Below are 14,832 nucleotides of genomic sequence, written 5' to 3' on the forward strand. Positions count from 1 at the left end.
TTTTTTTCATGCAAGATCTCGGCGGCCATTTTGAGTGCCACGATCTTGTGCACTCTCAACCCGAAAAAGTGCATTTTTTTCACAGCAAGAGCAAGGTGAGGGTCACGTGACTTTCCTGGGTGCGCCTCCTGGAAGGCGTACGTCCCGGTTTTGCATCAGAAAAAGTTGGATGGCGGGGAAGGGCTCCATAGTTTGATGCTAGAGCTTCTGCTTTGCACGCAGAAGAAGGTCCCAGGGTTCAACCCAGTGGCGTAGCGTGGGTTGTCAGCACCCGGGGCAAGGCAAGTAATTTGCGCCCCCTAACCCGTGGATTTGCGCCCCCTAACGCGTGGATTTGCGCCCCCTAACCCTAACCCCCAGATGTTGCGCCCGGTGCGGCCGGCCCCCCCTGCACCCCCCACGCTACGCCACTGGTTCAACCCCTGGCATGTCCAGCTAGTCCTGAGAGACACTTCCTGTCTGAAACCTTGGAGAGTCACTGCCAGTCAGTGCAGGCAGTTCTGACCTAGATGAACCAGTGGTCCGACTCAGTAGAAGACTCTTTCTTAAGGACGTTTGCTATGAGTGGCAGGAGGTCCCAGGCTCCATCCCTCAGGAGCAGGCAGCATCCTGTGCTCACACATCCATCTCAGAAAATTATCTCCTCATAATTGCTGCTCGGCTGCCTTGTCGCCAGCCTCCAACCAACACCGCCACTCACCCCCAGCATCCCTCTGGCTCCGTCAGACACATGGAATTAATTTCTTGAAATCTTAATCTTTCACCCGTCAAGCTGTGCTGCAGCAACCTCCAGCTCCCAATTTGACAGGCTCTGACCTAATTGCAGGAGAAGGGGAAAGTGGGGTGGCGGGGGGCAGGAGCGGGACGTTTGGCCGGCGGCACACGCGGGAGAGAGCGTGAAAGCACCCGTGCGTGGGGGCGAGCGGCTGGCAGGCCGTAAGCCGACGTGCGACGGAAATGGTGCAAGTGCGAGCAGATAAAAATGGGTGCTGTGTGCCAATAGAGAGGAACATGCAGGAGTGTGTGTGTGAGAGGGGAGGGTGGTGGCAGACAAAAGTGAGTGTGAGTGAAAATTTATGGGATGCGCATTTATGTGCTCCTATGTGAACTAGCGGAGAACAACGTTTCTTCCAGAGGAAAGCGGGTAGAAATTACCTCACGGCAGTTGCTCTTCAAAATGGGGATGTGGAACCACAAGCCCTTGAGGCCTCTCTCTGGCCCTTGAATCTGTCCCTAAAATACACCCTTCCCTGACCCCTTTGCACCCCACATCCTTGAGTGTTTTTGTCTGATTGGGATGTGTCCTTGAACTCTGCAATAATGTTTCTTACTTGTCTGGATGGAGAATAGAGAGAGGCGTCTGTGAGTGTATGTGTGGAAACTAGCCTCCTATAAAAAGATAATATTGACATTCATTGCTCCGCCCACTTTTGCCCTTGGCTCCACCCACCACTAACATGTGGCCCTTGGAAAGTTGTCCAGAATGGAATATGGTCCCTGGGCTGAAAAAGCTACCCCGCTCTACAAACACTCTCCCTCCCTCCCTCTCCCTCTCCCTCTCCCTCTCCCTCTCCCTCTCCCTCTCCCTCTCCCTCTCCCTCTCCCTCTCCCTCTCCCTCTCAAAAGCACATGCCATTTGTCCTATTAGTTTTAAAGGGTATGGCTTTTCCGTCTTTTCGTGACAGCCTCACTCACAGAAATGGAAGCAGGCAAAGTCTTTATTCCACATAAAGTTTGGGCCCTCCAGGTGTTACTGAACCACAACTCCCATCAGCCCCAGCAATGACAGGAGTTGTAGTTCAGCAACATCCGGAGCGCCAAGACTCTCCACATGCCTGTTTCATTAGAGTAAGAATTACTGGTAGACCTGCTTAGTTTACGTGTGCCAGGCAGCTTCTGTAAAAAGTGCAGGAGCCATCCCTGTAAAGGAGGTGGCAACTTTACCTCAGGTTTTTGAGGTATCAGTCAACTGAGCATTAAAGAAAATGCTCTATCTATATCATCTATATCTATATCTATATCTATATCTATATCTATATCTATATCTATATCTATATCTATAGCTGTATACAAAGCCACAGCCTCAGAAGAATAAAGGTGACATGTGGAACTAACAAGCATAGCCGTTCCAGGGATATTACAACATTTTGCTATATTGCCACCTGTTCAAGTGATGGGTTTATGAGACCCCCTGAAGGAAGATACTCAGAAGCGCCTCTAAGGATCGAGCCAGGAAACCAGCTCATAAGAGGATAAATTATGTGTTCTCTATCCCCTTAATAAAATCTACAGTAGAGAAACAGACACGAGGCTGTTTCAAGCTCAACATGATCACAAGGGCGACAGCACCCGTCACTGAAGGGAACTTCAGCAAATCTGTTACTGAGGATCTTGGGAAGGCAAGAGGTTAAGACAGCCCAGCAAAAAAACAAAACCGTTCTTCTGTACTTACGTACCGCTAGAAAATATAGCTGTGGCATGCATTTGATCAGATTTGTTGTTCTGACGCAAATGCGGCAGAGTTTGGGGATATGTCTCCGTGTCAGTGAGACCTGAATCTTAAGAGCCTAAAGGGTGGCTTGGCTTCCACCCCCTTGGCAGCCCTATAGCATTGATGTACCCACATATATTCCCATCCCATTAGTACCAAGCCGTCTCTTTGTGTTTGTAATTAGGGAACTAAAAACAGATGGCATCAAGCAAGGCTCCGGCTGCCAGACTCAGCTTAGCATACCCGGAGTGTGTGCATGTGTGTGCGTTGTGCCACAGCTTGGCGAGAGCGAAGCCATGGGGTCATGCATAAGCAGAGATGAACTCGAAGGAGCAGGAGGTGGCTATGGGGAGGGTTGCTGGCTTCTCCCTGCTGGCCCCGCTTCTTTGTGCGGAGGGGGCGGGTTCTGGGGCAGAAGACAGGGGCCCCAATGGCAGGTGGAGCCCGAACAGATGACAGGCAGGGCCTGGGAGTGAGTTCTGCACACCCAGATCTGGAGCTAAGATTTGGGTGGGGGTGGTCCAAGCTTTCCTCCCTCTCTCTTAACATAATTGACCAGTGGTGCTGGGGCCCATTAAGGCTGTTAGGACAGAAGTGAGGGAGCCCACCAGTAGGTGGCACCAGAGCCAATGGTAGTAGCCAAATAATTCTAAGTTTGTCCCCATCCTCCTCTTTCTCTCTGCTGATTTCTACAAGGGGCAACGCTGAGACTACAGAAGACGAAGCTGCCAGGCAGGGCCATCCACTGGACTGGGTGCAAGGGAGAGGGCAGGCAGGCCAGGGCTGGCTGGCTGGCTGGCAGCAATTTGAGGTTGGCGACGCAATGCCTCATTCGCCCTAAAGCACCGGCCTCTGCTATGTGACTTTTCATGGCTGCCTGCTATGCCGATATTAAGCCAAGGAGTGCTTTCCCTGTTGCGTCACTTCCGTGCCAAAGAAGTATGGGCTTACTAAATTTCCATTTGCTGGGCTATGAGTAAGGCCAAGGCCAGGCCCAGGACAGGGGGGGAGGGGAAAGTGGGGCAGTACCTTGGGAAGATGGTTTCCTGTATTGGTCTGCCTGCTCCAAAGAACCCATTATTTTCTTCGTCCCCAGGAGATACATCGAAATTAAAATTATTGACGATGAGGAGTACGAGAAAAACAAGAACTTCCACCTGGAGCTGGGGCCACCAGAACTGCTGGACACAGGTCCACGGCATGGTAAGGAAAAAGTGGATAAACCTGGGGTGTGTGTGTTGTTATTGTTGTTTTAGTTTGTATTATGTGATGTATTTTTGTGTTGTTACATTGTAAACCGCCCTGTGATCCTTGGATGAAGGGTGGCCTAGAAATTGAATAAATAATAATAATATGATTTGCAGGAGAGACTTCCTATGATACTTGAGGGGCAGAGTGAAATATGGGGTGGGCTACAACAGGGATGAGGAACCTCGGACTTGGGGGGGGGGCGCAAATGTGGTCCTGCAGGTCTTGTAAGCTTGCGGTACAAAGGTCAGGTTCACATTCATTGCTCCGCCCACTTTTGCCTGTGGCCCCACCCACCACTGGCTTGTGGCCCCTGGAAAGTTGCCCAGAAGGGAATGCGGCCCTCAGGCTGAAGGAGGTTCCCTTCCCCTGAGCTTATGGCAGAAAAACGTAAGGAAGACATGGTACTAGAGGAGCCCTTTATTGGTAGGATTGTGTAATCTAAGGTAAGTTTAAAGATAAGGAACCCTCAGAAGAGAGAGAAGTTGTCCACCCGCAGGGAGTGAGCAGCAGACTAAGCAGGCACGCAGATCATCAGCTCACACTCTTCCCTAGAATCATAGAATTGTAGAGTTGGAAGGAACTCTGAGGATCATCCAGTCCAACCCCCTGCAGAAATGAAGTGTTGTTGTTTTTTTCAAATTATAGTCACCCTGTCTAAATTGGCATTGTCCACATCATACATTTAGAACACACTGTCGTTGTCCCCTGAATAGTCCTGGGAACTGTAGTTTACTCCCCACAGAGCTGCATTTCCCAGCACCAAGCTCCAGTTGCCAGGACTCTTAGCGGGAAGTCATGTCCTTTAAATGTATGGCGGTCACACAGTTGAAATTAACACAGTCCTAATTAACGCAAAGCTGTGTCCTCTTTTTTGGGTGACACTCAAATGATTGCAGGATGATGTCTCAGAGTTGTCTCGGTTGTTTCAAGTCCAAGAGCAACATTTAACCGACTTGCCGAATTGGTGGGGAAAAGGCTTTGCCTCCAGGGTTCTATGATCTTTGCTTTTTAAAAAAAGAAAGGAGGGGAGCACACAGAGAGATGGCCAAGTTCTTTTCCTACCTCTGTTCCCCAGCTTTTAAACAGTAGGCTGGCAGGTAGAAGTTTAGCAGGTGATGGTTTTCATGAAAGGGAGATAAAGTGATAATAGAAGCTTCACTTTCTGCATGCTGGGTTGATGTTTGAAAGGCAGAGGGGCCAAATTGTTAGGAAAGAAGGCAACCTTGGGCCATTAAGGAGATGGATTGAGGCAACTGGGAAGGGGACTGGGGACGGTGGGTGACGGAGGAGGTTAGAGAGTTGGAAAGAGGTTTCTGGAGGCTGGCAAAGAGGGGATGTTGGGATTCCAGCCTCTCCCTATGTGCCCGTTTTCTCCCCAATCTCACCCCAGGTGACTCCAATGAAAACCGCCTGCCTAACGGAGAAGAGGAAGCAATTGCCAAGATGGGGTGTCCTAGCCTTGGAGAGAACACCAAACTTGAAGTTGTTATTGAGGAATCCTACGAATTCAAGGTAAGAAGACACTCTCTCACCTGGCACTCCCTAGCAAGAAAGACTTTTCGGTCACAATCCCCCTCCTCACACCTCAGCATCCACCACCCTCTCCAAGTGGTGGCTGGTGCCCATTGGGACTGGTTGGGTGGAAGGCAGGGAGCCCACCAGTAGGTGGCACCAGAGCCAATGACAGGCAGAACCAAATAATTCTAGCTTTGCCCCCATCCTCCTCCTCCCTACTGAGTTCTACAAACACTGAGACTACGGAGGAGGAAGCTGCCAGCAAATGCCATCCCTTGGACTGATTGTAAGTAAAGAGATAGACAAGTGTGGGTGTACTGAACTTGGTGGGGCAGTGCCCCATTTGTCCTAGTGTGCCAACCTCCAATTTCCCCCATCCATTGATTTTTTTAAACAAACAAGACTATTTGCAGTTTGGAAAGTGACAGAGAAATGCGATGAAAAGTGTGGGATGAACGAATGACTAACAGGAAGATGTTTAAACATTCCACAAGCAAATCAGAATATAGCAAGGTGGATGCCCATTGTCGTATAACTACCCCATTAACAAATCAGAACAAACGCTCAGCAAAGACCGGACATAGTCTGGCCACTGAGCAAGCAAAGCAGGATGAATGCTTAATAAAAAGGCTGTCTTGAAAGAACCCGTGGGCTTTTGAATAAGGAACCAAATCAGGAACCAGCTCCTTGCCCATCAACCGAGGCTGAGAATCCACCAGAATAAGGAGCTGAAGTTTAAACATTTCTGTTTCCTCACCCGCTCGACCCCTGCTATGGACTTTTGGGCCACCACAAAACATCCAACCCTGCCAAATGTGAATCTGCCGCCTACAAAGTGCCCTCGCATCTTGTTCAGCCTCCAAGCCTTATCTGTTTTTCACAATCTGTTATTGAGGTGTCCCTGTGTCAGTTATCATCTCATCCTTATGCACTCAATGGATCACTGTCCTCTGCAGGTGAGGGCTTCCTGCAGATATCACCTTGTCTGGACGTCCATTCCACACAATGTAGGAATTGTGCCTTTGGTATCGTGGCACTTTACTTGCCTTTTGGAATTCCCTCTCTTTGAATATATAAGTTAATAATAACAAATTTATTTCTGAGATGGGCAAACGTCCATCCTGGTTCTTTATTAAAAACAGATTTGTTTCCTTTGAATCTGTCTCCCGGTTTCTCACGCCACCTTTTGCTCCAGTGCCCTTGTCATCATGGCTGGTTAGGCAGATGGCAGGGTGGCAGGGTGCCCAAAGATGCAATGACATTTCCCACGCCATCCCTGACCACAGGCACTGAAGAGCCAAGAGGAGGAGGATAGAAATACTGGCGGTGGTGGAAAGGGGCACGCAGGAGAAGTTTCATAGGGCCTAGCCCCTTCTGCCCACTTAAAGTTCTCACCTCCCCACACCCCTCTTTTCCAGAGCACTGTGGACAAATTAATAAAAAAGACCAACTTGGCCCTTGTCGTCGGCAGCAGCAGCTGGAGGGAGCAGTTTGTTAGCGCCGTAACCGTCAGTGCTGGTAAGAAAGAATATGGACCTTTTTTGGAGGGGTATACCGTAGGTAGGAATGTTGGGACAGAGGGTGTAGCCAACTTCTGAACACCACAGACAGCTGCTTCCAGTCACCAGCCACAACACACTCAGACGTAGCCTCATCCCTGTGGGAGACACTTCAATGAGAAAAATAAGAAAAGGAAAAAAAGACAGCAGGTCTCTGCCCCAAGGAACTTCTGGTTTAAATATTCCACAGTGGAAGAGAGAACCCACTAGAGGGGCCATGGGGTGAATGCAAGAAAATGCAGTTACATGACAGGGATGGGTGAAGCTGTCAATTTTGTTTTCTCCCAGTTACTCCTTTCTTTTTCATTCTTAAAATTCAGTTCTCCCCATCCTCATTCCACTTTGTGATTATTATTTTTTAAGGTCTTCCTAACAATTCTCAAGGGACGCGGGTGGCGCTGTGGGTTAAACCACATAGCCTGGGCCTTGCCGATCAGAAGGTCGGTGGTTCGAATCCCCGCGATGGGGTGAGCTCCCGTTGCTCAGTCCCTGCTCCTGCCAACGTAGCAGTTTGAAAGCACGTCAAAGTGCAAGTAGATAAATAGGTACCGCTCCGGCGGGAAGGTAAATGGCGTTTCCGTGCGCTGCTCTGGTTGGCCAGAAGCGGCTTAGTCATGCTGGCCACATGACCCGGAAGCTGTACACCAGCTCCCTCGGCCAGTAAAGCGAGATGAGCACTGCAACCCCAGAGTCGGCCACGGCTGGACCTAATGGTCAGGGGTCCCTTTAACTTTAACTTTAACAATTCTCAGGAAGCTTAACAAGCTACAGTTCCTGGGATTCTTTGGGAGAAGCCATGAGCTTTAAATGTATGGGCTTGATGGGACCTTTGGGTAACTTAAAATGGCAGCGAGCCACTGGGGATGGGATCAGAGCTTGGCTCTCACGTGAAAGCGGCACAGCCACTTGCCACTGAAAAGCATCCATGGGCCTGGTAGGGAAGATGGTAAATGGCAGTGCAGCTGGGTCAGGCCCCCAAGGGCCCCCACACCTGGCCCCTGGGGCTCTCGGCAATTGTCTAACTTGGCTAGCCACTGTTGCTGGGCCTGCTCTCCCCACCACCATAAGAGATTTTGTTGCCCCATTGGAATTTACTTAATTGCCTCCCCGCTCCCTACGCTCACATGAGGTAAGCAAAAGAGAGGCTAGATGAAATATACTCAGAGTCGCAAAGTGATTTCATGTTCTTTATTCAGGTCATAGTCGTGAGGAGGAATGAATGCAAGTCCCCTCAAAGTATCTGCTTTATATACATTATTTACACAATGGGCTGCACATGATTGGCTAATTCCGGAATTCTACTGTAAGCCAATCAGGTTGTGGATTCACTTCTATCTGGAGCATGATTGGGTGGTTCCTGCCAACCAATCATACTGCTGCATTGTTCTAGGACCAATCAGACTGCTGCATTTTGGATCCTATTGTTCTAGGACCAATCAGACTGCTGCAGTTTGGATCCTATTCGACTCAGTACATAACACTAGAAGAAAGACTAGGAGCTGTGGGGACGCTGGCTAAGGTTGACTGATGGTGTCCTTATTAATTTAAGGTGTCTCTCTGTGCTCCCTCCCTCCAGGTGATGACGAGGACGACGACTCTGGCGAGGAGCGCCTCCCCTCTTGCTTCGACTACATCATGCACTTCCTGACGGTTTTCTGGAAAGTTCTGTTTGCCTTTGTGCCACCAACCGAATACTGGTGTGGCTGGGCCTGCTTCTTTGTCTCCATCTGCCTCATCGGAGTCCTCACCGCCCTCACCGGAGACCTGGCCGCCCACTTTGGCTGCACCATCGGCCTCAAAGACTCTGTCACAGCCGTGGTGTTCGTGGCCCTGGGCACCTCCGTGCCAGGTCAGTGAGGCGCGGCAAGTGGGGCAGATCATATCAGGGTCAGGAGTGACCTCAGTGAGGGGAAGGGGGGAACCGCCACAGGGCAAATGGTATTTTATGGATTCTCTTGGCCCCGATCAGCTGGGAGGAATCCAGGTTTCTTGCTTCTTCCGGTCCTGAAAAGCTTTGCCTCTTTAAAACTGCTGTAAAGGCACACTAGCCAGGCCAGTTAAAAGCAAAACAAGCTTAATGTACATTGCTTAATGTAATCTGAGTATCTGAAAGGTTGGCTCACTCCCCACAGACCACCCCTGGGGAGAAATCGGCAGAGGGACCTTCTTGGGAGCTCCCCTGCCCTCAGATGTTCGAGGAGGAAAGTAGGGGAAGGTCCGAGAGAAGGGCTTTCTCTGTGGTAGCCCCCAAACTGTGGCATTCCCTCCCCAGAGGTAAATCCCTCATTGTGCAGCTTCTGTCATGTGCTGAGGAAATACTTGAACACACAGTCTTGGCCTTTGGCATAGGACCAAATTATAGTCACAGTAATTATTATAATCATTATAGTAACAGTAACGATAATTGCTACTACCATGGGCTCATTCAGGAGGAGGGGCAGGATATAGATTGACTAAATAAAATGAAATAAAAGATTGATTTGGCACTTGAAGAGACCTTTGGCCTATCCCAAGGCAACAGGGATATTATTATTATTATTATTATTATTATTATTATTATTATTATTTCTATTATTATTATTATCCTTTGTTGTCTTGGGTTAGACCAAAGGTCTCTACAAACACACACACAACTTATATCTCTAACAAGTCCGGGGCAGGGCAGACAAAAGACTTCAATAATTTTAAAAATACAACATTAAAATCAGCTAAAAGAGATCCCAGTCAAGAAAGCAGTTTATCTGCCATCCAGTCTCTCCTTTAACAATTCTTTTTATTGATTTTCAAAAAATTGTTTTTTTTAATAAAAAAAATCTATTAAAGAAGCCTTTTGGTGGTGGATAGACTTTTCCGCTTTCTTGACTGCAATCAAAGAAGCAGGGAGGTCTATTCACCATCCATACACTTAACAGCATAAGCAGAGTGTGACAAGGCAATGACTTTCCAGGATGGTTTGTCTCACAGCACCTGGGATTTAGAGGCAAACTCCCTCTTTACATAGACTTTGCATTTTTAACTGTCAACAGCTAATAGCCATCGATAGCCTTAATTTGCCTAATTCTACAATAAATCACACACACACAAACAGACTGTGAGCCTCTCTTAGTTACCTGGGAATAAGCCCCATTGAACTCAGCAAGACATACATCAAGATAGACACGTATAGGATTGCACTGTAGGGCACGAATATGCTTTAATCATAAACTGGAGCAATCCTATAAATCATAGTGGGGTACCGTTTGCCAGCCCGAGGGCCGCATTCCCCTTTGGGCAGCCTTCTGAGGGCCACATACCAGTGGTGGGTGGAGCCAGAGGCAAAAGTGGGTGTTACCACCTTCACCCTCTCTGTCCCTGCCCAAAGTTAAGTATTTTATTTTGTCTTCTAGTTTATTAGGTAGTAGAAACCCATATAATTCCATCAACCCAGAATAAAAGGGCATAGAGGTGAGAGGAAAAAGGCACTTATGCCTCAAGGAAGAAAATCACTGTTTTTAGCTCTGCAGTCCTGCAGACAGATCAGAGCTCTTTCTCCAGATCTCCAGATCTCCAGATCTCCAGATCTCCAGATCTCCAGATCCAGCCCACCTTTTCTACTGCAGAGGTAGGGAACCCACAAACCTTATTTTAATTTGCCCCCAGAGGAGCTGCTTTTGCAAAGTGCTTCCCCTCTGTTGTAAACAAAATCTGCCCTTTTCCCTTATGGGATATCCAAGAGCCCATTATAGAGTCTTTACGTAGGTTCCCTATTGATAGGAGTAAATTATTGGGAGGTAAGTCATAGAATAAGGGACACGGGTGGCGCTGTGGCTTAAACCACAGAGCCTAGGACTTGCCGATCAGAAAGTCGGCGGTTCGAATCCCCGCGACGGGGTGAGCTCCTGTTGCTCGGTCCCTGCTCCTGCCAACCTAGCAGTTCGAAAGCACGTCAGAGTGCAAGTAGATAAATAGGTACTGCTCCGGCGGGAAGGTAAACGGTGTTTCCGTGCGCTGCTCTGGTTCTCCAGAAGCGGCTTAGTCATGCTGGCCACATGACCTGGAAGCTGTACGCCAGCTCCCTCGCCCAATAAAGCGAGATGAGCACCGCAACCCCAGAGTCGGTCACGACTGGACCTAATGGTCAGGGGTCCCTTTACCTTTACCTTTAAGTCATAGAATCATAGAGCTGGAAGGGACCTTGAGGATTATCCAGTCCAACCCACTGCAATGCAGGAATCTTTTGCCCAATGTGGGGCTTGAACCCATGGCTCTGAGATTAGGAGTCTTGTGAGCTACCCCATTGCTTTAATTTGTTAATATTGGCAGCTAGGAACCTCAATCAGTTGTCCCAAACGAAGGTTGTTAGGGCTGATGGGGAACTTTTGGCCCTCCACTTCCCATCACTGGATTTCTGACGTGCACACACACCAGGGGCTCTAACAAATCCTAAGCCTGGTCTTGCTATTTAGGGTGAGCAGAGCGGGGGCGAGCCTTGGGTTCATATTAATGGCTCGGGATGAAAGAGCAGGAGACTCTCACGTCTCAGAACATGTGGCCGACAAAGCCAGAGGCGACGGCAAGAGGATTGTCGGGGAAGAGAGGCGGCTGTATTTAACAGGCAGTCTGGAGAACAGGATTAGAAAGGAGAAAACTTGCTGTCTTGATGAGCTGGTGGAGAAATGATGATAAGGCTAAATCTCATATTGAGAGAGAGAGAGTGGGAAGCTAACCCTGCAAAGTGCTTAAATGCCCAAATATATATTACATCGCAAAGAATGAAGGGTTCTGGAGAGGATTGGAAGTACGATTGCACAGCAGTGTAATACAGATTTTTACTTTATTTTATTTCGCAGACTTTTTTTTTTAGGCTTAGCAAGGGGGAAAATGGAGACATTCGTTTGGGAGATTTGCCTCCTGCTCGAACAATTTATTCTGATTTCACAGTGTCCTGAGAAGGCGTAGGGTGCTGCACCCGTGGCAGTGCCGGATTTAGGACAGTGTGGGCGGTTAGCCGAGGGGGCGCAAAATGATGATGTTGATAATGATAAAACCTACAATAATATGGGAGGGGCACCAAATCTTGCCCTTGCTTGGGGCACTAGGGTGCCATGTTACAAAAGCCCGCCCTGCCCTTAGCTTCCCAAAATTCCGACAGACTTACTCACCCCTTAGATGAGAAATGGAGAATCCTAGCATCGAATCGTGGCCCTCCAAGCTCTGTTTGGCCCTCCAGTTGCCCCAGGTCGCACCCCACTCACCAGCCCTGATCTGCACTTTCCTTGAGGGCTTTTGCCTGCCTTGAATGGGTCCTCGTATGGCAGGAACATAGGAAACTATCCTCTACCAAGTCGAAATATTGGTTTGCCTAGCTCTGGGTTTCCCAAACTTGAGTCTCCAGCTGTTTTGGGGCTACAATTCCCATCATCCCTGACCACTGGTCCTGCTAGCTAGGGATGATGGGAGTTGTAGTCCAAAAACAGCTGGAGACCCATGTTTGGGAAACCCTGGATTAGACGATACCCTGGGTGAGCCTCAATGTGGTTGGAAGGAAGCATGGCCGTAGCTCAGTGTGAGAGTATCTGTTTTGCAACCGCCTTCTGCCCTTTTGTCTCTGCAGATACCTTTGCCAGCAAAGTTGCCGCCATCCAAGACCAGCACGCCGACGCCTCCATTGGGAATGTGACAGGCAGCAACGCAGTCAACGTCTTCCTGGGCATTGGGGTGGCCTGGACTATCGCAGCCGGGTACTGGGCCAGCAAAGGCCAGCCCTTTCACGTGAAGCCCGGCAACCTGGCCTTCTCAGTCACCCTCTTCACCATCTTCGCCTTCTTCAGCATTGCGGTGTTACTGTACCGGCGCCGCGCACCCATCGGCGGAGAACTGGGCGGTCCCCGAAACCCCAAAATCCTGGCGACCCTCCTCTTCCTGAGCCTATGGCTGGTCTACATCCTCCTGGCTGCCCTGGAAGCCTACTGCCACATTCAGGGCTTCTGAGAGACAAGCGCAGACTGGGAGACTCGCTTTCGGGTTTGGCCTGGGGGAGGCCCCTGTCCAAACCTTGGGAAACTGATCCCTGGATGACTTGGGGGTGGAGGGGAGAAAGGAAAAGTCAAACCCTCCCTCCCCAAGCTGGGAGACCCCTTTTTTCTCAAGCACATGAGAACACCTTCACTTCCGCAACGGTTCAGTGAAGACTTTGGCCAACGCCAGCCACGCGGTCTAGTAATGACTAAGGTGGTAACAAAAACGGGACAAAGTTACAGGGTCGAATTCTGGCCAAGGCTTCTGCGATGGACTGATGGCAGAGTTGCCCGTCTCTGTTTGGAGAGAGAAAATGCCAAGCTATTAAGAACCCTGATTTTAGACACATCTTAGTGGTGCAACAGATTCAAGGGAAGCTGAGCCAGGGCATAGGCCACCCCCTTCCACACTGACCTGGGTGAATTAGTAGCCTCAGAAAACAGTGGGATGGGAGGGGGATACTGACCAGCCCTGCCAATTATTCTTATCCTTGCAAGTATTGGAGGGCCAGTTAGTTGGACACACTGTCCTTCCCCTTGCAAGCCTAGCCAGTTTCTTGCAGCGACAGAGATGGGGCACTCTTTGCGTCCCAGTGGATGGTAACATAATGATGTCAGCAAAACTGGAATTTTAGATGCAAGTCAAGGTTTGTGCTATCTTCCTCCTGTTCCTGGCCAAATGATCCAAAGAAGGGTGGGGGCAGGGAGAGAGAGAGAGGGAGGGAGAGAAAGGTGGAAAAAGCAAGCGAGAATAGATAGGAGAAGGGAATCAGCCAGTTTACTTTGTTCCAAGCACAGTCGATACCCTCCGGAAAACCTGCACTCTTTACAAACTCCCCAGAACAGCACAAAAATCTCAAAACAGCAAAAAACAGAAATATAGCTAGATCTAGGATAGCTGCTTCCCCCCCTTCCTCTTCCACGGCACAGCGCTCCCCCTTCCCAAATTAACAACTCCCCCCATATTAGTATTTGACTCCCCTTTTCTGTACAGAACTCAGATTTCTATTTAGTTGAGTTTATTTTACTTACAAGGTGGGGAAGCCCCCCACAGAAATTATTTTATTTTTATTTAAAAAGAAGAAAACCCACAAACCTCCGGCACCCATGCAATTGTCTGCCCCTTCCTTGTCCCTTAATGTGGACACCCCCCCCCCCCGTCCAGACGCCACGGCCGCTGCGCATGGTGCTTCCCTCCTCTCTGGGGCGGGGGGCCCCCGACATTGGTACGTCCCATGCCTCAGTTTGCATGGTGGCCCCTGTGACCCCGACCCATACAATCTTGTGTCTCTGTAAGTCACTCTGGTGTCCATGCTTGCCCGTTCGTCTTTTGCACCAGTGCCTGCCTGTTGCTCGTGCCTGCTGTCTGGTTTTCCCAAAAAAACAAAAAATGTGCCCTTCCTCTTACGTCCTGTTGCCTGCGCTACCTTGGATTTGTGTTGTGTTGTGTGTGCGTGTGTTTTCTAAAAAACAAAACAAAAAACTTTAAAACTTATTCAAGAAAGCTGTGCATTTTTTTATATATATATATAGGTTTATCATCTTATTTAGGAAAAAATAGCATTTCCCAAACTTGGGCCTAAGGTTCCCTGCAAGCCGGAAAAATGGTCTTATCCGAGGGATGGCAGGCTTCACAATCTTTATGGAGTTCCAACAGGCAAGAGGATGGTCACAGAGGTGGGGAAACAGTGGACTAACCCAGAGGAAACAGTGGACTAACCCAGCTGGACTTTGCTTATCCCACTCTTTTCTGCTGCTGGATTTACAGGATCCCGAAAGCAAGCCATGTTTAAGGCACTCCTGTTGTTGTGACTCAAGGTGGTGTGGCTTGGTTTCTGACCAGGTGTTTTGGACAGGTGCATGTCCGTCACTTCCTCCCCCCCCCCCCCACCAAAGTGTTCCAGGTGCAGTGCAAATTATACTAAGGCTACATGGCTTGAAACACAGCAAGGTTGCTCCCTGCTCTGTTTCAAGTCACTTTCTTACTCAGCTGTACGACGAGAGAGTGGGGGATGTCTTG

General features: G+C 49.2%; 1 protein-coding gene across 4 annotated transcripts in view; it reads left to right on the top strand.

Moving 5' to 3' along the window:
• The window catches only part of LOC309329830 (sodium/calcium exchanger 1-like), a 29,186-nt gene extending 14,884 nt beyond the window's left edge, over positions 1-14,302 (top strand). For 3 of the 4 annotated variants that reach the window (XM_081840905.1, XM_081840906.1, XM_081840904.1), the window contains exons 3-7: positions 3,588-3,694; positions 5,133-5,254; positions 6,676-6,775; positions 8,393-8,665; positions 12,410-14,302. In XM_081840905.1, the coding sequence (XP_081697031.1) occupies positions 3,588-3,694; positions 5,133-5,254; positions 6,676-6,775; positions 8,393-8,665; positions 12,410-12,786 (979 nt within the window). In that variant the 3' untranslated portion in view covers positions 12,787-14,302. Of the gene's footprint in view, positions 1-424; positions 1,057-3,587; positions 3,695-5,132; positions 5,255-6,675; positions 6,776-8,392; positions 8,666-12,409 lie in introns of those variants that run through there. The other variant, XM_081840907.1, reaches the window with a different exon arrangement.
• The last annotated feature ends 530 nt before the right edge of the window (positions 14,303-14,832 follow it).

This window comes from Podarcis erhardii (genome assembly GCF_964252035.2).
Source record: "Podarcis erhardii genome assembly, chromosome: 15".
NCBI classification, from domain to species: domain Eukaryota; kingdom Metazoa; phylum Chordata; class Lepidosauria; order Squamata; family Lacertidae; genus Podarcis; species Podarcis erhardii.